The sequence below is a fragment of the Notamacropus eugenii genome, chromosome 5, assembly GCF_028372415.1.
Source record: "Notamacropus eugenii isolate mMacEug1 chromosome 5, mMacEug1.pri_v2, whole genome shotgun sequence".
NCBI classification, from domain to species: domain Eukaryota; kingdom Metazoa; phylum Chordata; class Mammalia; order Diprotodontia; family Macropodidae; genus Notamacropus; species Notamacropus eugenii.
This window is the reverse complement of record NC_092876.1, coordinates 119135859-119162827: the sequence shown is the minus strand read 5'-3', so window position 1 is coordinate 119162827 and position 26969 is coordinate 119135859. Positions and strand designations below refer to the sequence as shown.

Here is a 26969-nt window from a genome sequence, read left to right as displayed (position 1 = left end):
GGAGTGATTTGACTGTAGTCCCTATCCATGAATATGTATCGGATTTCATTAATGTGGTATAGGGAAAGAACATTAATTTGAAGTCAAGACAACCTAGTACTATTCCTGACTCTTAGTTTACTAGTTGCACAGACTTGGGTGAACTGCTAGCTTTGTTCATCTTTGTTCATCTCAAAGTTAACAATACAGTTCCCATCCTACCTATGGCATAGGGTTGTTGTGGGACTCGAATGAGATAATGCCTATGAAAGTGCTTTATAAATTATAAAGTGCTCTGAAAATGTAAAGTAGTATTTTTTTTAACTGTAGCAGTGATTCCCTTGGCATAGGGAATTCCCAGTGCACAAGCTACTTCCTCCGGGGCTGATCTGCAACTTTTTGACAACTTTGTAGCCCTACAGAATAGCTCTTAAAGGACAAAGGACCTTCCCGTAGCTAGCGGGTTAGGCTAAGTGTTCTCCAAGCAGCATGTCAAGTCTTTAGAATCTGAGACCAGCACTTTTATCTTCTAGGCCTCTCAAGTTACTATAATGATAATTATATTTATTATAAAATATAAATTGTATGTGATATTTATATTTATTATAAAATGTCAATTATATATAAAAGTATAAATATTTATTATTATTACTCCTTGCAGACTACTGAGTTGTGAGTTTCAAACTATCCTAATTTTGATTTTGCAATGAAAAATGTTTACATTTTCAAGTGATTTTAAAATCATAGTTGGAAAATACTGCTATCGTGTAAGTAAAGGAAAAGCATTAGGTTTTTCCCTCTTTTCCTCATGTATTTTTCCCAGTAGTGAATATTGACACAGATGAAGCTATTTGAGAAAGGTGGTTGTTTAGTCTCATTTCAAGTTCTTTCAAGAAAAGGTGTTCTAAAAATTCAGTTAACATTCAGTGAGCATCTTCTGTATCTCATAAATGTCTCCTCTCCACTCACATAGCTATTACCCTAGTTAATTACCTGTCACCTAAAATGTTGCAGTAATCCTCTAATTACTGGTCTGCTTTCCTCAAATTCCTCTCCACTCCAAAGTATCTTCCACTCTGCTGATTTTTCTAAAGTTTATAACTAGCCATGTAACCCCTCCTGCCCTCCCCCATACTCCTCTGTTAGTAAACCTCACTGACTTCCTATTACCTCTAAGGTCAAATATAAACTCCTTTCTTTGACATTTAAAGTTCTTCATAACTTGGCTCTGTTCTACCCTTCCAGACCTCTTACACTTTATTGCCCTCTATACATAAAGAATAACACTTAAGGAAAAAACTACTTCCAAGAGAGAAGTTCCCACTCATAAAAGAAGATGAAAAATTTGACAATTCATATGACTCATTCTTGTATGAGAAATCGCATCTTCGTTTAACATGCTAAAATTTTGCTGGGAAATCACATTACTAATGTCAGCTCTTTCCTTTTTCCTGCAGAATTTTGAAAACGAAGGTGAACAAGCTTTAGCTTCTAATAATTTTTTACAAAAATACCCTTACAATGACAGGCACATTAAAGAGTTAGTAGCCTGCCAGATTTCGCTGCCAAACTCAAATATCACTGGGTACACAGTTATCAACTACTTTGATCAGCTTTTGCAGTCTTCTAATTTCAAGAATGTCCACTATGGGCCACAGCTCTCTGATAGCCATTTACTGGAAGGTGATCACCCTAGCAGTGAGCTCAGCAGCTTAGGTAGCTCTGGCAGCAGCTCTTGTTTTGTTCCGTCAAGTGGCAGAGATCGTCTTTCAAGGCTTTGGCAGCAGTTCCTTGGACTCACTCCAGTTGTTACACAACTAGCTGATGCTGAAGATTTCTCTATTTCTGAGCAAAGTAAGGATAATGGTGTTGTTCTACAGCAGAGAGAAAGGGCCTCCTCTCTCACCTATGTTGATAACTATCATGAACCTATTCAGAACTCTCACAGCACACACTTGTCTCTGGGTGAGGAGAGCAAAATGGGAAAGCTGGATACAGAATCTGGTTTACCAGCCAGTTACCTGACTGCCATTTTTAACAGTTTTCATGAGATTGGAGCTGCCAGTAACTGGAATAGTTTTTGCCCTTTAAACATGAAGCAGTCATTTGAGGAAAGCAACACAAATTTTCTCTCTGGTACTCCGGAGACAGAAGAGAAGTGTTCCCAACCTAAATTAATTCAGCACCAGGATCACAAGTCAGACCTCTCTTCAGGCTTTCAGAAAAGACCACCATTAAACACATCATCTCCTAGCCATGAAGCAAATGCTGGTGATACTCAGGAGGGAAACTCTGCAATTTGGGATGACCTGCCATTCTCTGAAAGCCTTAATGCTTTTATAGCAGTCATTGAAAATGAGAATAGTACAGCCCAGGCCACAAAATGTCATAAAAGTAAAGACATCAGTCCAGGGAATAGTCACTGTGACAGATCGTTAGCAAATCCACAGAAAGCTACTGGGAGTATTCGTGTGCCACATGTGAAGTCAGAGGTAAAACACAAAAACTGTGGCAAAAGTAATGTTTTTTCCAGCTGTGGCCCAAAAATGATCTCTACTTCACAAAAGGAAATCCAACAAGATAGCATAGCCAATCACTTTTCAATAAGTGTTAATGGAAAAGAAATTTCTGACTGTGCTGTACCTAATTCCAGTGTGTCAGTCATATCTCAGGCTCCAGAAGACTTTAGAACATACCTTTCTTTTAAAAAAAATGACAGTTTTCCACAATACAAAGTTGAAATCATTCCAAGTCCTAATACTTTGGGAGATGTCCTTTCTTGTGCCAACACAAAGTATTCTGTGAAATGTGGAGAAAGGCAATCTTCAGAAACGGATGGAACAGTTACTTCTTTGTGTTCTGAAAAACATGTTGTGTTTTCTGATGCTTGTGCAAGAAATAAAGGACATTCTATTTGGCTACAGAAGCAAGAAGGAAGTTTTACAACATGCAGGGAACTTGTGCAGAACTTAAAAGCTCATTACAGTAATAAAAATGTGAGTACAAATGTGTTTGCATTAATGCCAGAATCTCAAGGGATAACTTCCACAGTTGGAAAAGAAAACTTACTTCAGAACTATTCTCCCCCTCATGACAGCAGTTACAATGCTTCTGCTGATCTCTTTGATGTTAGTGCCAAAGAAATGGAAACGGTGGCAGAATGTATTGATAAATCACAGGACATTTTGTCCACATGCGAAACTGTTTTGACAGAAAATCATCCTGAATCTAATTTTCCCCTTAGTCCTGTAAATGATAATTGCAGCCATTTTCAAAGAAGGTCATCCTTGCACAACATATTTACACATCCAAGAACACATTCTTCACCTTATTTTCAATTAGATTCAGACTACAATCTGGGAGATAGCCAAGAATTTGTTCCATATTCACAGTCAACTCCTATTGCACCACTTCATTGTAGACTAAGAGTTCATAGAGTGAAAGAATCTTATCAAAAACACCCCAGGCTTTCTACTAATCTGTACTCCAGTTATAAAAAATCAGCAATGACCTTTGAAGATGGCAGACAACAGCCTACCCCAAACTGCCTAAAAAGTGAAAACACAGCTAGCCTAAGATCCAGGAACACTTTCATAGCTGATGATTCACAACAAATGTTAATCAATAGAAGTCCTACTATCGAGTTCTTTGGAACTAATTTTGATGATTGGGTTCTCTCTGCTACAAAAAAGGCATTTCCTTCACCTATACTTCCTGCCTCAGAAATGCTTGGATTAAGTTTCAGGGTCCCAGGTAAATGGCCTGCTGTTTGCAGTACCCCTAATCAAGCTGAGGGACCCAAGAACAAAAAGAGGCAGATGGAACAAAGGACTGATAAAAATTTAATTGGAAAAGAATTTCATCTAGACAACAAGGACAGAGTGACAGCTATGAAAGAAATTACTCCTGAACTTAAAAATTGTACAGATAGCAGAGGCTGTAGTTCCAAAAATGCAGCTCTTAGGACTGATTCCCTTTCACATGTCAAATGTCGACTTTCATTTTCTGAAAATGAGTCCCCTCTAGCTGCTGAAGTTGCAAGTGACTGGTCTCCTGAACTGTTCACACAAAGTAAGCCAAACTCAATTTCTAAACACTTACTAAAGATTCCTGTTTGGAAACTTTAGTGTTTTATTGATATTGGAGTCTAATCATTTTTAGACTTCCAGAAAAACATTTGAGAGGTGACCTTCATGTGAACTTGATGCAATTTTATTATCTTTCAGCATGATTAAAATGTTGTAATGTTATTTTGTAAGTGAACTCTGGTAGAGATTTTCTGGCACTTTATTTTGTATTACAAATTGCACTATGGTGATACTAATTTTGTTTCTTAGAACATAACAATACTTTGTTCAAAGATAAAGCTATTGCTTCATTATGTACAGATTGTCAGATTTATATATAAATAAAATGCAAAATGGGAAAACAAACTATGTTTATGAGGAGGTGCAATCTTCTTATTTTCATGATGATTATTCTTGTTCATTAAAAAAAAAAAAAAGACCTATACTTTACCAACTGCTGTTTTTCTCCCAGGGCAGCTTGGTAGCACAGTGGATAGAGTGCTAGGCCTGGAATGAGGAAAACTCATCTTCCTGAGTTCAAATCTGGCCTTACACACTTAGTAGCTGTGTGACTCTGGACAAGTCACTTTACCTTGTTTGCCTCGGTTTCCACATCTGTAAAATGAACTGGAGAAGAAAATGGCAAACCACTACAGTGTCTCTGCCAAGAAGACCCCAAATGGGGTCTCAAAGCATCAGATGTGACTGACCAACAAAATTTTTCTCCCTTTCCAGATTATTCTTTTCTGTTGATTACCAGATTGCTAAGTACTCAGGACAATTATTTTGTAAACTAAGTAGTAACAGAGGTAGCATGGCATAGTGGACAGAGAGCTGGCCCAGGAGCCAGGAAGACCTGAATTACAAACTTGCCTCCAATACATGCTGGCTGTGTGGCAAGTCACTTATTTTAGTGCTCTGGGCAACTGTCTAAGACTGCAAATCGCAGAGAAGACAGTAGTCTGCATTGGTAGTTTCATATGTCTACTGGACCTGACACAATATAATGATAAAGCTAGCTTTTATATAGCACTTTAATGTTTTAAAACACTTCACATATATTTTCTTATTTGATCCTCAATTACTGTATTAGGTAGGCGCTATCTTTTTTTGCAGATGAGGAAACAAAAACTTAGAAAAATTAAGTGACCTCCCTAGGATCACAAAGCTAGCAAAGTAAGGCAAAATTCATACTCAAGTCTTCTTGACTTCCTAGTCCAGTACTTTCTCCACTACACCAAACTGCAATGGAAAGTAGACTGTCTTCAATACTTTCCAAATCTTGGAACTCACTAAGAGCTTCCTCTTCTCTCAAAAGGCTCACTGATAAAATTCCAAAAACAAAAATATTTTTGCAGCTTATAATTATTCCATATGTGACAAATGAAAACCTGAGAGTTTCTGGGTAATTAATCATTTATCAGGTGAGCTGATAATCAAATTGGTGGGCAGTGGTTTCTCTCAGAAAATCAGACTTCCAGTGTAGACACTGAGTGCTTTAAATACTTTGTATAAGAAAATGCCCCCAACAAGTTAAAAGCAACCCTGATTGCTGGGCATTTAATGAGGAGGTGGACTTAGAAGTCTCCAGTTCCTCCTGCTGCAAACGTGGCTTGGTCATGAGACTCAGCTGCCTCCAGCAATCTGGACAGGGGAATCCATCTCCATTCAGACCACTCTAGTTGATTTTCTCCTTCATGAGCTGGGTCACCCCTAAATTCTAACGGAGGGTTACAAGGACAGGGGCTCATTTCTTCAGGTCAAGAACTTGTCTAGACTGAATTCTCTTGACACTCGAAACATAAGTAAGCTCTCCCAGTTTGGTGGGGTCCAGCCCAAGATCATGAAGTATGTTCCTCAAGGGGTTAGGGCAGGAGTCTCAGAGATGGACCTGCTACAGTGGCTGGGCCCCAAATGAAGAAATAAATGGATCCCGATTTAATCACTGGTTATTAATATGATAGCAAAATAATTTCACATAATATAGTATGCTGGTTTGAAACTTTAAATTGCTTTGAAACTTCATATTGTTAACATTTCCTAACTTCTATGTTGCACAGACTTGAGTGGTATCACAGGATGAACTTTTCCTGTTCTCTAGCTTCAGTTCTTTCATTGCATAGACATGAGAGAAATACTTCCTTTCCTCTTCAATCCTAAAGTCCCCTCAAGGCTTGTCTTGAAGACGGGTGACCCACAAAATTTTAAGTTCTTGCTTGGCAGTCAAGCAGCCAGGGTTGCTCTTTCCTATTTCTCCATCACCTTACCTCTCTCTTGACAATGAGTGACAGAAATATGGTACAGTGGAAAGAGCCCTGGATTCGCATCACAAGATCTGAGTTGAATACGGATTCTCCCACTTACTACCTGTACGACCTCTGTCTCTCCAAGCCTCAATTTCCTCCTCTGTAAATGAGGGGTTTTAACTAGATGATCAAAAATATCCCTTTCAGTCATAAATGTAATCCTAAGATCTTAACTCTCATTTTTGTTCAACTTCCTTGCACATTGAATCTCTTGGAGAACTTTCCCCAATACTATTTTGGTCTGTGAATGTGTTTAGTCACAAGTATGCTGTAGCATATTGAGAAGTTAACAAATATATTGCTGAATAAAAAGTTGGTATACATTTTTTATATTACCAGAGTTTCATCAAGTTTCAGATTTTAGCAAAACATTTATTATGTTTTGTCACATTACATCAGTACATAATCCATCCAGCAGTATTCTGGTTCTGATGATAGCACCAAGGAACATGTTAATAGAAAGCAGTGGTTCCCCTTGTAAGATAACAGATCTACAACAAAAAAGGACCGAAGAGCCTATCTGATCCAGCTTCCTCATTTACAGCTGAGGAAACTGAGACTCAAGAAAGTTAAATGACTTGTGCGTGGTCACACAGGTACAAAGTGTCTGAGGTGAGATTCAAACTTTGACTCTAGAGCCAGTATTATTTCTGCTGTACAATGTTATATCCCTCCAAAAAAAGTTAGGTATTAGAAAAAAACCAACTGATACAAGCTATATCTATGGTCAATACCCAAATTCAGTCAGTCTGTAGTCTAGAGATAGACTCTACATACCAACTACAGAAAAATCATTATATAGGTAATTCTCTACATTGCATAGCCTTACATGGCATGAGAAGGAATGCAACTAGAACAACTTTAAAGCTGTTTTAGCACATCTTTTTAACTAGCAAAAATAAAACTCGGGGTACAAAGAAATGAGTATTATATGTTGCTAGCACAATGAATTGATTTAATTTTTCTGAAAAGGAGTCTGGCAGTATGTAACAATCACTACAAAACTGTTCATATCCTTTGACCCAGTAATTTTTGGGGGGGACTATACCCTAAAAAAATAATCAGTTTGTTTTTCAAAAAAAATAGTAATATTTATACTATCATAAATGTAGAAAGGGCAAATACTCAGCAATAGACTGATAGGCTTGTATATTAGCATGTTGGAATAATATGTAGCTGTAAACTGACAAGTATGATGTCAGTAAATAGAATATCTTAAATTATGTCAAATAAAATATTATGTATATACCGATTATAGCTATATATAATTGTATTTCTGTAAACCAATACTGAGAAAGAATTTGTAATAACAAAATATAACCTTAGATGCTTTCTTGCAACAAGGAATCTCATGTGTTTGTTAAAATTACACAACATACCTTGATAAATGGAAAATTTATAAAAATTACTGTTTTCACAGCCTATTAATACCAGATGCCTCATAGTATAGTGAGATGAATGTTTGCAAGAGTGGAAGTTCTGAAAGTTAATTAAATTATAAATTTAGAGTTGGAAGTGCCTTAAAACTCACCTAATCCCAGCTCCCTCACTTTGTAGATGAGAAAGCAGAGGTCTAGGGAGGCTAAATGATTTGCTCAAAGTCACAGGTGGAAAAGCCAATATTCAACCTGAAGTTCTTTGACTTCCTTGTCAGTATTCTTCTAACTGCAAAAGGAATTTCCTCTAGGAAGTGAGGACCTCAGTGTGTTACTGGAGTATTCAAAAAAGGTTGGCCCAAGATTTCACATGGGAAAAACTAAATATATGAAAAATTACCATTTTCCAGACTATGACATGAAGTTGAATGTCCAGTCCGTTATGTTAGCACATCATATATGTATACATGTGTGTATATTGGACAAGAATCTCAGATAAGATGGGCCTTGAACTAAATAGGAGGAAGAAAATAGGCTGATCTACAATTGGAAAATAATGCAGTGTTTTCTTTATCCCAAGGTACTTCCCTGCATATAAATCTTTTTTTCCCCATTATAAATGCTCTCCCAGTAACTTGGATGGTTATGAATCTTAGAACACCAATGAATCAAAGCTGTAAATGATTCTACAAGTAATGGAGAGATGCCTGATTAGGACACGTAAGCTGCCAACCTATTGCTTCAGTACTCAAAAAGGGATGTGATAAAAAACAAATGAATGGTCAGAAAAGTAGATGGGCCATCATGGTGACAGGAATGAAAGAAGCAGAATGGTCTGAATGCCTCACTGGTACCCATAAAATATGTAATAAGATCTAAATGAAAGTCTCTTGCATGTTGGACAGATGCTCTGGGTGACAATCTGGAATCTCGATGAGAATCATACAGAATGGGAAGGTACATACGCATAGGTGGCGGTTATCAGTGGAACAAAATAACCACTTTGGTAAAAATATGGATCCAATGAAATATGAGAAAAGTTTAATGTTCACTGAGTCCTTACTTTCTGTAAAGGTGCTTACATACGTAATACTTAAATTAGGATTATATTCTGAACATTCCTAAGTAATATTCATAGGCATTAGAGCTGGAAAGAACCTTTGCGATCTAGGACCAAGACTTCTTCATTTTTCAGGTGACAATCCTAAGGCTCTTCCCTTAATTTCTGAGGGAAGTCATTTCTTTGATTGAAAAAACATGGGAGGAGTTTCACTGGTAGAGTTCTAATACACAAATCAGTTTCTTAACTATAGAATGAGGATTCCAGAGGGGATAATGGAAGGAGAGAAAAAAGAGAAACTCTAGTTAATGGACTTTGGAAGTGGTAGAAGGGGAAGGAAGTTTTCTCCTAAACATCCTTCTATTCTGAATTATAGGAATTGCTGAGGGCAAGAGAATTCACTGTCTCTAGAATGTTTACCACTTTTCCTGTAGCAGAGAAAGTGGTGTCCTAGGTCCCAGCTAGTATAATAGCATGATTTTCTCTCTGTAGAAGAAAGGGGGAGGACAGGAGGTATGGTGCTAGGCCTGGACTGGTCCTGATGTCTAGGAAGCCTGGTGGCAAAGGGCCAGTACAAGTAACCAGATAATAACAGGCCTGGTGTCTGGTTCCTTGCTGATTAAGAACAACAAGACAGCTGATTTACTCAGTTATCAACCAGGACAGCTCCATACGCAAATTCATACTGGTAAGCTACAGTTTATACCCACTACATATTTGTCTCTCCTTTGCTCTTTGGGTGACCTGCAGCTTTGCTTCTCTGGAGATTGTGGTGCTCCATGTTTTCTATACTGAGTTAAAAATCTTCTTCAATGCAACTTCTATCCGTTGATCCTGATTCTGCCCTCTGAAACCAGAGAGATCACATTTACTCTTCCTTTTAAATATTTCATATTTGGTATTTCAAATTTTGATATGGAATCAAAATCTGATATTTCATATTCAATAAACAGCCATTCAAATATTTCAAGGCAACTTTCCTTCCTCTTCCCCTTCGCCAAGTCTTTTCTGGTTACTTCCACCAATCCTGGATTAATCTTCACCAAGTCTGGGTCTTTATTCCCCATTTACTGAAACTGCTTCCTGGGTTTAGATTTAATAAATACTATATTCAGTATCCTAAAAACTTAAGTTAGCTGCATATGGCTTCCCAACAGCTAGAAAAGGGATAGTTCTGCCCATGCAGTTCACTATAGAAATGTTAATAATAATGGCCAAAAGTACTACATGCAGGCCTATTATTTGCCTCCTGGCTTCTCTAGCTCTTTGGAGCATGCAATTACAATATGCCTGGTATATTCAAGAACAGTGGACATTTGGAATCATCCACCACCTACTGATGGGTGTTGGTGGCCCATAAAATGCAAAGAAGTCAATTTCCATATTTGCCAAGTTTCTGCAGTGTTTTCTTGTTATTGCCCAAATGAAAGTGACAATATTGTGTCTTTGAGGTATAAAAATTCAATAATTAGAATTCTCATGGTATGAGAAGGGCTGCAATCTACACCAGTGCAGAGCCAGTCATGTTTTTCTAATGATCTTTGTTAGTTTATGGAATGTTAAACCCTGACAAAAGAAAAAGTCCACATTCCATAGATTAGCATTCTAGACTTTCTGTAATGTGGGTGCTTCTCCTTTTGCAGTCATCTCCTGCTACTTCTCACCTTAAACTCTAGATCTTGAGAAAACTGGACTTCTTGGACTCTGTGGAGCACATCTGGCTCTTTCCTGCCTCAGGGCCTTGGTTCATGCTGTTCCCTGGGTCTAAAATACTCTCCTTTCCTCTTCTCCACATGTTAGAATCCTACGCATTCTTTAAGAGCCATCTTTAATGCTGCGTATTCCATAAAGCCTCAAATTATCTAGTCAGAAGTTATCTTTCTCAGAGCTTTGATGGCATATGGTATTTTGAACCTCTCATGCCTTTGTTATTTCCTCTTTGTCCCTCCCTCTGCCTTATTCTAGGGGTAGGAGTAATATAGGCAGAACTTTAGGCACTGTTTTGACCCATTTCACTGGTTAGCAGCAATGGGAAGCAAGTTTGCAGCGCATAATATAGCAAACATTTCCCTTTCTTCAAGAAATATGTGATTTCATATTCCTTTCCATCTTTCCTCTCATCTTCATGAGGCTCATGGACATTGTTCCATTATTTTTTCTCCCCAAACAATAGTTCATGTTGCTCTGTCATTCACATACATTAGCAGTCTAATTCTCCTGTCAAAGTCCTGTCCAAGCTTAGGAGAGTAGAGTGTCATCCTGGTATCAGTTTGAATGTGCTTTATTATCTGTGTCTCAGTTCACCCCCCCCTGGTTTTCCTGACCACGGTCCTGCTAATTTAGCATTCTTTTGGCATTCTAAAAGACCACTTGTCATTTCCTTGTGTACATTAAATCCAATATGAAACTTCATTCCCAGGATTCTTTTTATTATCAGCACCTGCATTTCTTGAGACAAAATGCTTGTAAATGATAAGGCAAAATAATCCAAATGATAAACTGAAGCTACCAAGGTTTTTTGGGTTTTTTTTTCTTAAAATGTAGAAGCCCAACCTTGAGTCAGGTTTAGCTGCTACCCACACATAATTTTAGGGGTACTCCTGGCTTCTTCTGTTTTCCCTACAAGTTAACATCTTGGCTATCATAATGCTGTTTTGCACTATTTGTATGTATGTCTAATGTACTTCCAAAAAATGATAAGCTTCCTTAGAGTAAGAAATGTTAGGGGATACTAGTGAGATCAAGGTTTTCCATTTATTTAAGAGCCATTGTTGACCAAATTTAAAACCCTTCTTAATTGAGTACAATGATTCTACTTGAGGCCCTTCAACTATGAGATACAGGCAAATGGCTAGTATATAAAAATCATTTGAAAGAACTGGGGATTTTTAGCCTGGAGAAGAGGAGATGAGGGGAACATAAAGATGTCTTCAAATACTTAAAGGGTTTTCATGTAGAATAGGAATCAGGTTTATTCTCCTTGACTCAATGGACTAATAGTGGAAGTCACAAGGAAGCAGATTTCAGCTGAAAATAGAGAACAGCTTCCTAAATATTAAATCTTTCAAAAGTAAATTGGGTTGCCTTGGGAGAGTAGACTTCCTGTCATTGGAGACTTCACATGGAGGCTGGATGACTCCTTATAAGACAGATGATAAAAGATTCATGCTTCTGGTAGAAAGATCCTTTGGCTCCAAATCCAGTGTTTTCCATTCTGAATATTTGTTTAATTTATATTTGTTTAATTTAATTAGGAAAAAATGTAGAGATTATAGATCTGTCACCACTATAAGAATACACAAAAGCTCATGCCCCCTCCCTGATAATCAGTAATGTTATCCTGTAGTTTATAGAATCTCAAAGTTAAAAGATACCCTAGAGAACATCTAATCTATAGCATCATAGAACATTAAAACTGGAAGAGATCTTAGAGATTATTTAATTCAATTTACTAATTTTACAAATGAGAAAACTGAGTCCCAGAGACTCTTACTTGAAGCATGAAGTCCCTCTACAACATTTCCAAAATGTATATATCATGTGTTTGTATCTTAGTTGTCTTATGTTCATAAGAAATCCCTGTGTATAAAACTCCTTTGCTCTTGCAAATATTAATAGTTGTATGAACCTCAAGCAAGGGAAGCATTAAATGTGAATTTACATAAAGGTACAGGTATAAGCAATTTTCATCCAGTTTTGTTTTTTAAAAACTTAATTACAAGTAAACAAGTCATGGGCAGCTAGGTGGCACAGTGGGTTAAGTGCTAGGCCTGGAGTTGGGAAGACTCATTTTCCTGAGTTCAAATCTAGCCTCAGACACTTAATAGCTGTGTGACCCTGAGCAAGTCACTTCTGTTTACTTCAGGTTTCCTCATCTATAAATGAGGTGGAGAAGAAAATGGCAAGCCACTCCAGTATCTTTGCTAAGAAAACCCCAAGCGGGGTCACGAACACTTGGATACAACTGAAAATGACAGCTACGACAAAATAAATCTTTGCACATTCATCCTTTTCACAAAATACATGTTTGCTCCATTTTTACTCATCATGATTATCTTCCTTAATGGAAACTTGGAATATAACAAATAGTCTGATGGTTTAACACTTCTACTATTCTCTTCAAGTAGAGAACTAATTTTTTTGTAAGTGTTCTCTCTTTGCTCCTAGCATAGAACTCATGTATAGTAGGCACTCAGTATGTGTTGAATTGAATTGAATTGAATTAAAGATGGTAACACAGTACTTTTAAGGATGAAGTCAATGTATGGAATGCATTCTATGTTCAAAAAATCTCCTTCGAAGGACAAGGATGAGAAAGAAACCTTGTCTCACACATTCCTAGGGTCATAGGATTTAGAGCTGGAAGGTGAGAAAAGTGAGGCCCAAAGGGATGAGGCAACTTGCCTAATATTTATAGCTACTAAATATTAAAGCCAGGATTTAAGAATTCATGTCCTCTGACTCCAAATCCAGCTTTCTTTTCACATGACAATGCTACTTCTGATAGGTTAGCTATAAATTTGATGAATAAAGAGGACTCCTTCCTGAAATTCCATTCAGAGTGACAACTTAGTCTCTATGAGACTAAACTTTCTCCTCAATTCCCATCTCTAAAACACAGTCTGATAAGGGACTTTGGATGTACCAATGGGTTACCTATTACTGATTGGAGTATTTGAATTGTTTTACTTTTTTAAAATTTTTACTTGTCCCACTTGGCCGCATGGTGGAATGGAAAAAGGACTGTATCTGAAACCAAGAAACTTGGGTGTGAGTTGTATCTCTGACATTCAGTAACTGTGTGAAAATGGGCAACTCATGTCACTAAGCCACTATTTTCCCATATGTAAAATGGAGATAATAATAAAATGCACACTGCCTACTTTACAGGGTTGTTATGAGGAAAGCATTTCATAAATTTTCAATGCAATGTAAATGTGAATTGTTTGTAGCAAGATGAGTGTGTTGTACTCAGGGATGTCTAAATTCTCTTCGAGCTCCAACATTCTTTGTGTCCACCTAAAGGACTTCAGGTAAGTGTCTTCAAAGTACAACAAACAGTAAAACAACTTAATTAGGCAATTGCCTCAAAGCCTATATATATATATATATATATATATATATATATATATATATATATATATATATATATATATATATATATATAATTTCTATGAGAATTATTTTGTTCTGGCTGAAAGCATGATTTTTCTATTTTTTTCATAATGGTCCAGTCTTTTGCTAGTTACCTTTCTACAAAATGTTTCCTGATAATTGCTTTTGAAGTACCACTCCTCAGTTGTATAAGAGCCATTCTGGTTTTTAAAGAGTTACAAAATCCATTTATGATCATAATTTATAAAAACAGAAGGATTTGATTAACTATTAACACTTGTCAGTACCACTTAAAATCAATCCCCATGGAGCCTTTGCTGAACTTCAGAAATCAGAGATGCTCAAGGGAGAATGAATATGTTATTTGTCATCTTGGTATCTGTAGCCCCTAGGAGCATGCCTTACACAGAATAAGAGACTGTTAAGTACTTGATGAATTGAAGATTGAAAAATAAATTCACAGTATGCCATGCAAAATCTTCTCAGCAAAGTCATGCTAGGTTTTTGTTCAAGGAATGTGTTTTCACTAAAAAGGAAGGTACAGAGATAAAAATCCTAAATGTCATCAATCTTTATCAAGCTATTTTTCTGAAGAATTTTCCCAGATAGTAAAAGCACAGTACTGGTGTCCTAAGTTTACATCATAATTATGCCAAGAGCCACGCATCGGTCAATTATGTAGATTAGGTTTTTGCATTAGGTCTACTTTTCTGCTTTTGATTCCCTAATTAAAAGTATTGGTGAATGTACGAACATTCCACCTACCATACCTTAAAAGATTTAAATTTTCTTGGTATGTACTTGTTGGCCTTCATTTTTATCAGATAGCCACTGAAAACTTCTACAAGCATTCTGCAGTTGTAGACGATGGGGAAGAATGCATTTGCCACTAACGACATTCAGAAAACAATAGGATCCATCACTACTCCTTGGAAAGTGGCCTTTTAGTTTTGTTCCAGTGTTACATAAATTCAGCAGTTCTTGTTTAATCTAATTCTATCTGTGTAACTCAGTTAAGCTAAATTCATTCATTGTTTCAGTAAGCTAGTGACAGATAATCCTAATAAATTAAACTTTTCTATTTTACTTTATCTTTTGTTATTCTGTAAGAAACTTGAATTTTGAATGTATTTATGACTAGAGCTTAGTGCATGTATAGGCAGTAGAAAGTAGCAATAATCTCATGTTGTAAATTAAACATGTGTAAATTAAATTAATGTGTAAATTAAACATCCAACATGTGGAATTTATGTATGAAATTGAATTTCTTATTTATCAATGGCAAGGTTCCCAAAAGATCAAGGCAGAGGGTCTGTAACAAAGTTCAACAAGCAGAAACTAGTGGTTCCCAAGGGTCCAATGCAAAGGATTGGCAGGAGCATATAACGAATGAGGAACTCTTCTGAAAGTAAGAGTAGACAGGTAAGGCAAAGTAGAATGTTGTATGCTATCAGGAGAAAAGGCAGGTGATTTGGGTAGTGAGAATAAGGGACCAAATGGATCCCATAAAACCAACAAGGACAGACTAGGAAGCTGAAAACTTAGTGGGAAGAGCCAAGAATCCAGCTACTGAAAAACAGAAGAAAATAGTAAGCCCAAGATGGTTAGTTCTCATGTTCATAGAGATCCACAGTTACCCCCATAACAAGATATCACTAAGAATTAAATTCTATTGGCAGATCTTAAAAATGAGAAGCCTAACTATTTTTAGTAAAAAGAGAAATTCACAAAACCAAAAATAACCATTTATGAGCAAATAAATTTAGAGTGAAAAAGATATGAAATTACATATTTGTGATCACAGGTCATTAATCACACAATATTGATACAAAAAGGGAACCTATGGAAAATTAGAGGTTATTACTTATCCTAAGATTCATTATGAGGATGATGTATTGTTTTGTGTTGCTTTTTTAACATCCATGTTGTGTTTTGTTTTCCCACAGATATGAGCACATATAGACAAAAAATGCAACTATTTGATAGAAATGATGAGTAAGAATTTACTAATGGGAGCAATGTAATCAACTCTGTCTCCCCAGAGGGACAAAACAAGAGAGAAGAGATTTAAATTGTACTGTGACATACTTAGGTTAAAAAGTTAAATTTCCTGAAAGTAAAGAATTGAGACAGTGGAATGAGATATTTCAGTTTTCAATCAAGAAAACTGGCAAAGGATTATGGGAATAGGATAACATGTCAAATAAATAAGAGGCAGTCTGTTATAATCAATTGAACCCTGAACTTAGAGTCAAGGAAGTCTTGGATTCAAATCCCGTCTCAGATACTATGCTACTTGACCCATAGGCAATTTACTTAACCTTTCTATTCTCAGTTTCCTCATCTGTAAAATAAGGGAATTGAACTTTATGCATCCATAGTCTTTTCCAACTCTGAATCTATAATCCTAAATTTTGTATGGGAAATAAGGTCTCATGGGTATCAGCACTAAAAAAAAAAAGAAGAAAAACATGAGTGTTTCAAACAATAACAGTTCTCAACTATTTAGTACTTTAGCATTTAAAAATCCATTTCCTCACAACCGTTGCACAAGGTAGGTAATACCATGTTCTGGAGAATTGGGAATTCTGGAGATTTCTTTTAGAAGGGACATATGAAAAGGGAATAAGTTCATCTGCTTTATCCCAGAAAGCAGAACTTAGGAAAATAGAATTTATACAGGTAGACTTTTGCTCAAAATAAAGAAACTCCATAATGATTGTACTTATTCGATTTAGAGGAAATTCCTATTCAGGTGTTAGCCTGGATCATTACCTCTAAGGTCCCTCTCAACTCTAAGATTCTGCCCTTCTGAATTACTTAGCAAAAATTAGAATGGGCTGCCTCAGGAGACAATGGATTCCTCTTCTCTGGAGGTCTCCTATTAGGGGCTGGAAGACCACTTGTCAGAGATGCTTTAGAGACCAAGGGATCTTAACCTGGGGACCATAAACTGATTTCAGGAGAGCTATGAACTTTTAAATATATATGTATATATGTTTTATATACATGTATACATAAACAATTGTATTTCAATATTCTAATTCAGTATTCTAATAATCTTTTTTACTTTATAAATTTAAGAACCTTATTCTGAGTTTCACCAGACTCCTAAAGGCATCCATAGCACAAAAAAAAATTGAGAACCCCTGGTATTGAGAAATCATAGATTCAGAGCTGGAAAAATCTCAGAAACCATCAAATCCAACCCCTAAATCTTAGAGATGAGGATACTGAGAGAGAGGTTAAGTGACTTAGTAAGTATCGGTGACAGGATTTGAATCCAGGTGCTCTGACTCCACAGCCAAGTGCCACACAGATTTCTGTTGGGGTGTAGACAGGACTAGAGGTTCCTTCCAACTTTGAGAGTCCCATGGAGATGTAATAAGCATAAGGAAGCCTTGGTCTATAGCTCCGGTTATATTTGATGAGATTGACTTTACTAGCAGAAGTTACTCATAGCTGCCTTTTTCAAAATGAGGGCTTTTCTTTCCGTTCCTGTCTGTGTTGAAGTTCTCTTTTATTTACTCATTTCCTCATTTTCAAATCAAGTTTGCTCAAGTGAATAAAAACCAACTCACCTGGTTTAGTTTTATATGAGAATAGAAACTCAGTGGCTACCCAAAGCTTACTGAAAGTTACAACCATGTCTTACGCCCTGCATTTCAGAACACTGGTTGGGAGGAAGAGATTGTACTTGGTCAGAAGACTGGGGTTCAGATATTTGATCTATCACAGTTAACTACGTGACCTTAGATAACTCACCTCTCTCTTCTAAGTCAGAGTTTTCTCATGGTAAAATGGGGATAATACTTTTATTACTCACTCCATGGTCCTTGTGAGGATAAGGTGAGATAATCCATTAAAATGCTGTGTAAATGCTGCAGAGCACAATCACTTTATTTGGGCATTTTTGTGTAAATATATGTTCAAATTCTACTCTTCAGAAAAGACTTTTTCTGAAATCTCCAAATGGCATCCACTATGACATTTCCCAAGGCTGGGGCTAAGTGGTTTTTAAATGTGTTCTTTTTTCTTTATGTTGGGTCTTTATGTCTGGACTAATTTGTTTAGCCATAGCCATTGTGACTATGCTGAAAGGACCACACCATAAGAATCCTGTCATGGCAACCTTGCCCTGTTCTCCAAGATGAGGAAATCACTAATAGGATATAAATAGCTCTAGAATTAGAGAAGACCTTAGCAATTGAGAACAAGCCTGCTTCATTTTGTAGCTGTCACACAGAAAAGCCAAGTTACTTGCTCAGAGTCACAGTAAGTACCCAAGTGGGATGGGAAGTAACTTTTTGCAAATGAGAAACTTTTGAGAAAATATTGCAGTCAACAATTACTTAGTGAACATTATGCAAGATCCAGAACACTGTGCGCTATATTAGATATAAGAAGGGATGATAATATAATGCAGTGGACAACCTGTACACATGTTTACTTTCAGACCATGAGAACCTTGCTTATATGGCAGTATTTGTCATGTCATAAGTGTACTTAACACAAAGAGACAATGTGATATAATGGAGAGAGCACTGAATTTGAAAGTCAGAAGACCTAGCTTAGAATCCCAAATCTTTTATTTACTTGTGTGTGACCTTGGACAAGTCACTTCTGCACTGTAGGACTTATTTCCCTCTACAAATTGGGCAGGTGGGACTAAGTGGTTGATAAGACACCTTCCTTCTCCAAATATTATGATCCTGTGATCTCACTTCCAAAAGAAAAAGAAACTGAGCTGGAAAATTCTAGATCTACAAGCTCTTTTCAGCCTTGAATATAAGCTCTAGACTCCTATGCCAGAAATGGCCTTTGATGGATGGTCTTGACATTAGATTAAATTTTCTACTTACACTGTTAGTTCCTACTTAAAGAGCCAGGGCCAATATAGCTTTCCTAGCCGCACTTGACAGGTGACAAAAACCGGTCCCTCATCAAAAAAGTTAAACGTCATGAGAAAGTAGGCACAAAATTCCCTTAGCTTAGGAGAGCAACTTTGTTGTATATGTAAACTATATTTCATTTGAGAGGTGAAATGCAAAGTTTTCATTGCTTTTAATTTTCTAGTTTCCAACCTTTCCAATCTTTTACAGATTTATAAAACACAAATATATCTACAGGGAATTGGACTGGAAATTAAACTTGATTCATTACAAAATTAAATATAAAGACTAGTTAAGTTGTTCCAGAAATATTCCCCTAAGAATGTGTATGCAACATGTGAAACTTGGTGTAGTAGAAAGAACATTGGACTTAGAGTCAGGAGACACCTGGGTTCAGATCCTAGTTTCCACATTTCTTATGCAAAAATGGACAAATCACTCAGCCTTTCAGAGGTTAAGTTTCCTCATCTGTAAAATGAAGGTGATATACTTGTGTTGCCCCTGTCTCAGCCTTGTGATAGAGAAAACATTTTGTAAGCACCACAGAAATTTGAGCTATTTGGGTTTTTTTCTTAATCATAGCCCCATTACTAAGTAATTATTACTGGATAATAAATTCTTAATATCCATACTTAAAATCACAGGGTTCTAGATGTAGGGAAAAAAATTACCACATTTTCAATGTAGTTTTTCTCATCAACAGATGCAAAGATCACAACATCTTGAATGAGAACTTACAATTACAAAACCTCAGAGTCTGAGGAGGTCATATCATCCAATGTGGACCTGAAGAGGAATCACTAGCAATGGTCATCCAACCTCCACTTAAATCTGAACTAATAGCTGGGTAGTACACTAGATAGAGCACTGCCCTGGAATGAAGAGGACCTGAGTTCAAATCTGGCTTCAGACAAGTCACTTAACCCAATTGCCCCTGTCCCCGAAAAAAAGTCTGAACTAAGGACAACCCACTTCGTCACATGTTAACCCATTCTATTTTTCAGCAGCTCTGTTAGGAAATCTTCCTCATACGGACTCTACAACTTCTCATTTTGCTTTTAGTTTTTCTCCTTGGGGCTGAAACAAATTTTTCCCATTCTTCTTCATGACAGGCCTTTTAGTCATTAAACATATGGTCCTTTTCCAAGCTAAATAGCCCCATATCCTTTCAGTGATCCTCATGTGGAGTAGCTTCTTGGCTCCTCACCCTTCTAGTTACCTTACTCTGAATATTCTCCAACTTATTGTTCTCTCTTGTCCTTGTAGTTCTCAGGCCCAAATACAGTGTTCCAGAGAACAGTGGAATGGTCACATCTCTTATTCTAGACACTATGTCTCTACCAATGCAACCTAGGATTTCATTAATTTTGTTAGCTGCCATGTGAAACTGGTGATACATATTAGGTTTGTGATGCACTAAAATCCACAGATCTTTTCCACATGATCTGTTGTCTATTCAAAGCCAACACATCCTCTGTTTCTACATTTGATTTTTTTTAACCCAAGTGTAGCACTTTACACTTAAAACTCATAGAATTTTCTCCTATCATATGTAGCCTTATAGTCCTGTCCTGTTGAGACCTTTTGGTCATCCATATAAAGTATCCCTCCCAGCTTCATGGAATCCCAAGAGCATGCTGTCTATACCTTCAGCTAAGTCACTGATAAAAATATTGAATAGTACAGAGCACAGGACAAGTTCATGAGGCACTCCAGAGATCTTCCTTCACATTGACCCAGTCACTCAATCTGTTCCAAATCCACCTAATTGCAATATGACCTAACCCACATATCTCCATCTTATCCACAAAAATATTATGAGAAACTGTCAGCTTTTTTGCTGAAATTTAGGGTACCTATATGTGCAGTATTCCCCTGACCTACTAGTGCCTAGCACATAATAGTTACTTAATAAATACTTGTAGATTCATTGATAGTCTAGGAGTCCATTCAAAAGTAGAGGAGATCATCCTTTCATTTTCTAAGTGCTCCTTTCATTCAGTTCCCTTAGCTAAGCTAACTTTGTGTAAGAGTAAGCAAAGTAGTATCTTTTTGATGTTTTTGTTTCAGTATAATCAAGTGCCTCTGATTGAATCTTGCCTTTATCAACCTAGAGTCTTTACTAGGAGTAAAGTACAGAAACATCAGTTTCTTTAACTAGAACCAGTGTATGTATTTGTATTGTTAATGTGATTAAAGATCTTCCCCACCCATTAATGGGCCTGCCCATTAAAGGGAATTTGATTAGGGAAGATTTGTAGGAAGACCCACACCTTTTGTTAATGAGGAACTGGTTCTCAAGATTTGGGATGCCCTCTGGCTCTAAAAAAGGTATAAATACTCTGAGGGTAAGGTTTTACTTTGGGGCTTAGTTTTTAGAAGGTTTGTGTGCCAGATGAGACTCTGGGAAGCCACTAAGCAACCTTCCGGCTTTGAAAACTCAGATGTTGGTGCTTCCCTCTCTGGCAACTATGGTCAGACAGTTGGACCTGTCTGTTGACTTGTGATATATGTATTGGTTATGTCAGACAGTTTGGAAGTGCTGTCTGTTGATTTCCTGAACTAAGTAAATGATATATGTGCTTGATTAAAGGAGATTGTTAACCTCTCAAAAGTTGCTTTCCTTTTAGAAAAGCAGATCAAAGATCTGTGATGGCAGCCCCCCTGTGTTTGTCGGTGTGCTTACTGTTACACCTTGGCTTACAAGTTGGTGGAAATGTTTTTGAAGTCACAACACCTCAAAAGCATCTGCACCTCACTTCTACTCAAGACAAAAATAAGATACTGTTTTATAGGCCATTGTATCCAGCATATTGGCAGTGACATTTGTGTGAATGGAGAGATTAGAGAAGTATGGAGGGGAGAGAGCAGTGTGTCATAGTGGACTGGAAAATAAATGTTGGAAAGAGCCTGACTTTGACCGCACCACTTCTTCAGCAAGTCATAAAAATCTCTTTATCTTTTGTTTCAAAAAACTTACCTGTGGATAGGGTGCAAAGTAACAGCAAGAGTCTGGGTCTTACAATTCTTGGGGCATTTGGAGGGACACTGAAAAGAGGGAGCAAACCTAGAGGCAGGGACTAGAAATGATTGATGCCATATGAAGAGTGGCCGAAGGAACCAGTTGTTAGCGGAGAAGAGAAGGCTTTGGGAGGTTGGCATGATAGCTTTCTTCAAGATTTAGGAGCTGTCATAAAGAATTAGACTTGTTTTTCTCAGTCCCCCTCACCATCTTGCCAGAAGCTAGACCTAGGAGCCACAGATGGAAACTGCAGAGAAGCAAATTAAAGTTCAGAGCTTCTAATTTCCTAATAATAAGTTGTATCCTAGTGGAATGGGCTACCTTAAGAGGTGTGGGATTCAAACAAACAGGATCTAATCCTGAAACAACATCTGACCCAGACCCTTTGGCCATGTGTATAGCCCCTCAGATGAAGAAGTCTTAGAAGAAAAGGAAAATGGGCAACCCTCAAGTCCAATGAAGAAATGCCAGAAATATCTTTTCAACACCATGTTGTTGTGATATAATTCAATTCAAATGTAATCACATTGGGACTGAGGTCCTCTTCCATAACCACAGATTCACATGATCCCCTTATTTCATTGTCCATCCCGTGTCACATCCTAAATAACACGCTGTAAGAAGGTTTACAAGGATTGACAACATACAATGGTAAATTTGTTTCCAGTTTGCATTTACGTCAATGAGTAAAATGAGACATGTAAGATATATGGCACTAAAGAGGGCATAGCAAAAATAAGGAAGTGCTTCCATTTTTCGTTGGCTTAGCCATGTTTTACATACATAGGAGTTGGAGACTTAAAACACAAAAGCAACAAGAAATAACATGAAAGGTGATGAATCAGAAAGTTATTCTATCCCATGGAAGAGGTACCCAAATCATAACTGAACTTGCTTCTATGAACTAAAGTTTTCTAAGGCGATTGAGACACACAAAAAATGGCCCTGGATATATCTCACCTATTTCCTCACTCACTTAACAACACACAAAAAAAAACTCTACAAATCACATCCGGTTCTTGGTGGGTATGGCAAGAATTATCTCAATAGGCATTAATTATTCAAAGGCTTGGTGGGCTGCCATCAAGACTGTGCTCTGCTTTGAACCCTGCATTGTCATCAGTATCCACAGTATTTTGGTCGGCTGTGCTCTATACATTTAACACTATTAATTTCTTGGAGCTATTTTGATACCTTAGAGCAATATTACTATTTACTGAACTTTTTTTTAAAAATCATTTTCAAATGTTTTCCTCTACATAGAGCTGGGATTAGGGAGCAAGGGAGAGGACTGAAGAAGGTAGGACAAAATGGTGGACAGTAAGGAAGAAGAAATGGTTCCCCTTTCCAACACATCAAAAGAGAAGTATAGCTCCTTCTGAACAACTCAGTTCTATTCTAGAAAAGGAGGTAATGAGACGTTGAGAAACAGCACTTTTTATCATACTTCCCCTATTTATTTCTACATAACACATTCAGAGGATACTAATGTAGTAAAATGTTTGGTCTAAGGAATTGTCAGCTGAACCATTAGCACCAAAAGGAGTCACCAGGCCTAATAACCTTTGTTAGCCATGATTGTTACTTGGTTGTGGATCAAAGGTCTTTTGAATTTCTCAGTTCCAAAGTTCTTGAAAGGGCCTATGGACAAGAGATGTAATACTTTTCAAACTCATTATGGAGCTGGTGCTGAAAATCCCTCAGGATGTGGCAGACCCACCATAGATCTTGTAGTCAGCCTTCCCAGTGTTCTTTTGGCTGGCAGGCTAGAAAATCGAGGTGCTCGAAGGATCCCAGAGGAGATCCTGCCCATTCACCAAGTATTGGGCAGGATCACTCCTTCGGGGGGCGAAGGAGGGAAGATTTCCCTCCACTCAGTCCAGAAAGGCTGGTTTGGGGGGTTATTTTTTTGCTTTTTTAAAAACAAAAAGCAACTATCACAGCACATGCTCAGCATCTCAGGGAGTTCCTAGTGCAATCATCTTCTCACTCCAGCCCAAGCCTGCAAAAAGGTGAAACCATATGAATGTTCTGCTAGTGTTGGCCTGTGGACAATGTCCTCGGCCTGCCATGCTTTTCAAAGCTCAGGAACCTGGAGAAGTCAGAAGGTCCAAAGAGCAAGAACCACCATCTTTGCTCCACCTCCCAGGAACTCCTGGCTTATCAGAGCAGGCCTGGATTCTTTTCGCCTTCTCTGCCTTTTACCAGCTTTTAATTGAAATTACAACAAGTCAAATAGCTGATGCTTTTCCCTTCTCCTGGTAAAGGGGAGGCCACATTGTTCACAAGAGTGTTCTGCCTGGCCTCACTGATCAGTCGGCATGCCAAGTCCAGGAATAGTTTCTCCACATTATCAGATTCCTTGGCTGAGGTTTCCAAGTAATACATGTCCTGAGCCTCAGAAAATTCTTCAGCTCTTTGCTGTGAGACTTCTCTCCTTTCAGCTAGATCAATCTTGTTGCCTGCAGCAAGAGAAAAAAAAGAAAACAACAGAGGAGTCACCATTTGGGACTTGGTGAGCTCAGAAACATCCCAATTGAAGTCGGCTCCAATTGGTGAGAAAAGAGAAGCTTATAGTTACCGCCATTTATATTTTAGAATGCCACTGCCGCTTAATGTAGTCTTTCACACGGAACTAACTGGCTCTTGCCCCTCCAGTCTCTACATCTTCATTTAATGTCTTTGGATGAAATCCCAGAAAGCAGTGTTTTGACTCACAAAACCCTCATTTTCCAGATACTGTAACTTACATTTTTACCGGGTAAAGTGTTTCAAGCTTCTATCCACAATGACCCAAAATAAAGGGGTTCCAGAGTTTCCTTATAAAAAGATAATCTAGTTATTTGCAAGTTTTTCAGTTAAGCATATGGCCTGTGCTAATGGAGGTTTATAACAGTGAATGTCTTGCAGCCTGGAACCATGAGCTACTAAGGCAATCAGCAGCCACTAAAGGAAAACCCAGCATTAAGATTTATACTGTAACAGCACCAATAATTCTGATGACTGGATTTCCAAAAGTTGGGTTCTTATTTCTCACTTGAAAAGATTGCAGCAAGCATTCTTAACAGCTGGGCTTGCTTTCATTACTGAAAATCGACTACTAGCAGTTTTACATGGCTACTAGAAAGGTAGCGCTGAGAGACAAACTTAGAAGTCAAAAATGGTCTTGGCATATTCACTGAAAATCTCATTACTGCTTAGAGCATCTACCACTTCAGGATGCCTCACTCTTTTACATCAGAATGAAATTCTGACTGTTCCAAAAGATCAAAATAAACCAAAACAGGGCAATTTCCCAAGTGGGCTCCTCCAGTAATTTCAAATTGTATACGATCAAGATTAAATGTAAGAAGGAAAAATAATTGAAGCCACGTAGATGTTTTAATGATTTAAAAAAAAAACCTCACATTTCTTTAGTGCTCTGGCATACAATGACTTGCTCCAGGTCATATAACTTATTAGCTAAAAACATCTGTTTTTTAATCTTCATTGGTGTTATATAAAGAAAAGGCTTAAGGTAGAAAGAAAACCAATCAAGCTGCCTGTATATAGCCACAGCCCTGGGGTGGACTTCTTTTTAGTACAATGCTTGATCTCTACTGGCCTAAATCCCAGAGCTGCTGGGGTGAAGGGTCAACTGTGTTTAACTACTGACCAGAACTCCTTTTTCCCATATTTTCTCGACCTTACCTCCTCAACCTGATATTCCTTTAAAATTCACAATGTCCTCCCTCTCCTCAGGATATCACTATGAGGTAGGTAGTTAGAGTAGTGCTATCTCCATTTTACAAATGAAGACACTGAGGTTTGAAAGTGAAGTGATTCACAGAGTTAATACATGTCATATTTATGATTTGTAGGAATGCAGAGTTAGCACCACAAGGGCCATAGAAATAACACAGGCCAAGGTCCTTATCTCCTAGTCGAGGAGATGACCAGAGATGAAGTGACTGCCCAAGGTCACACAAGTTATAAGAACAGACTGAGGATTAGAACCCACCTTTCCTGATCCCAAGTCTTGACAATGAAATAACTTGTAAGTTATCTCAAGAGATATGTTTAGTTACTTGGAAGCACAGTCTGTGTTTCATAGAAATTTGGAGTCATTTTTATGTATTATGAAAGCAATAAATGAGAGAAAAGCCACTTGAGGGCAGGCTCTATTATTAGTAGTCTTGAGCAGGGCTAGGTGGAGAAGTGAATAGAGCACCAAGCCTGGAGTCAGGGAGATCTGAGTTCAAATTTGACTTCAGACACTAGCTGTGTGACTCTGGGCAAATCACTTAACCCTATTTGCCTCAGTTTTCTCATCTGTAAAATGAGCTGGAGAAGAAAATGGCAAAGCACTCCAATATCTTTACCAACAAACACAAAGAGTTAGTCAAGACTGAAAAATGACTGAACAAACTTTGAGCAAATTATTTCACTTCACTGAACCTCAGTTTTCTTCATTGTAAAATGGAGGTAATATTCACAGTCTATCTCACAGAGTGATTGTGAGGAAAGCTCTCGTAAAGAGATTGGTATATGGGAACTACTATTATTCTTGTTATTAAAATGGATTCCAAGGCATGGTTTTAGTACATCAATGATACCCAAAGATCAGTATCTTTTTTGAGAATAAAGACAAAGTCAGTTTCTTGGTATGATAGAAGCAGTGGATTTGGGTTTGACTGCTAACTCAGCCACTTACATGGTGTATGAATAAGGGTCATCCTTTCTCCAAACTTATTTCTTCATCTGTAAAACAGGAATGATAACACTTGCAAAGCTCCTACCTTACAGAATTGGGAGGTTCAAATGAGATTTTATTGATATATAGATATAAGATGGATATATACAATAACACTAATAATAAGATAACACAGGTTATATAAACACTTGTATAGTACCTTAGAAACCACGAAGTCCAATGTAAATGTAAACTCTTTATTATCATGAGTTATTTTTGAGTCTCACTTACCCACTAACACAGTGATGACCTTGTTGCTGGCATACTGCTCTATTTCTCTTAGCCATTCTGGAAGACACCGAAAGGATTCCTCACAGGTGATATCATAGGTGAGTATCAAGGCATTGGCACTGCGGTAGTAACTCTGGGTAATTGATCGGAATCGTTCCTGTCCTGCTGTGTCCCAAATCTGCAGCTTTG

The 26969-nt window shown here is 37.5% G+C and overlaps 2 protein-coding genes across 5 annotated transcripts in view; one reads left to right on the top strand and one right to left on the bottom strand.

Moving 5' to 3' along the window:
- The window catches only part of DDIAS (DNA damage induced apoptosis suppressor), a 30160-nt gene extending 25748 nt beyond the window's left edge, over nucleotides 1-4412 (top strand). For all 3 annotated transcript variants that reach the window (XM_072610714.1, XM_072610712.1, XM_072610713.1), the window contains one exon: nucleotides 1437-4412. In XM_072610714.1, the coding sequence (XP_072466815.1) occupies nucleotides 1437-4106 (2670 nt within the window). In that variant the 3' untranslated portion in view covers nucleotides 4107-4412. The remainder of the gene's footprint in view (nucleotides 1-1436) is intronic.
- Nucleotides 4413-22293: 17881 nt separating this feature from the next.
- RAB30 (RAB30, member RAS oncogene family) overlaps nucleotides 22294-26969 on the bottom strand; it is a 116742-nt gene continuing 112066 nt past the window's right edge. For both annotated transcript variants that reach the window (XM_072610711.1, XM_072610710.1), the window contains 2 exons: nucleotides 26781-26964; nucleotides 22294-24279 (listed from right to left, as the gene is read on the bottom strand). In XM_072610711.1, coding sequence (XP_072466812.1) covers nucleotides 24029-24279; nucleotides 26781-26964 — 435 coding nt within the window. In that variant the 3' untranslated portion in view covers nucleotides 22294-24028. The remainder of the gene's footprint in view (nucleotides 24280-26780; nucleotides 26965-26969) is intronic.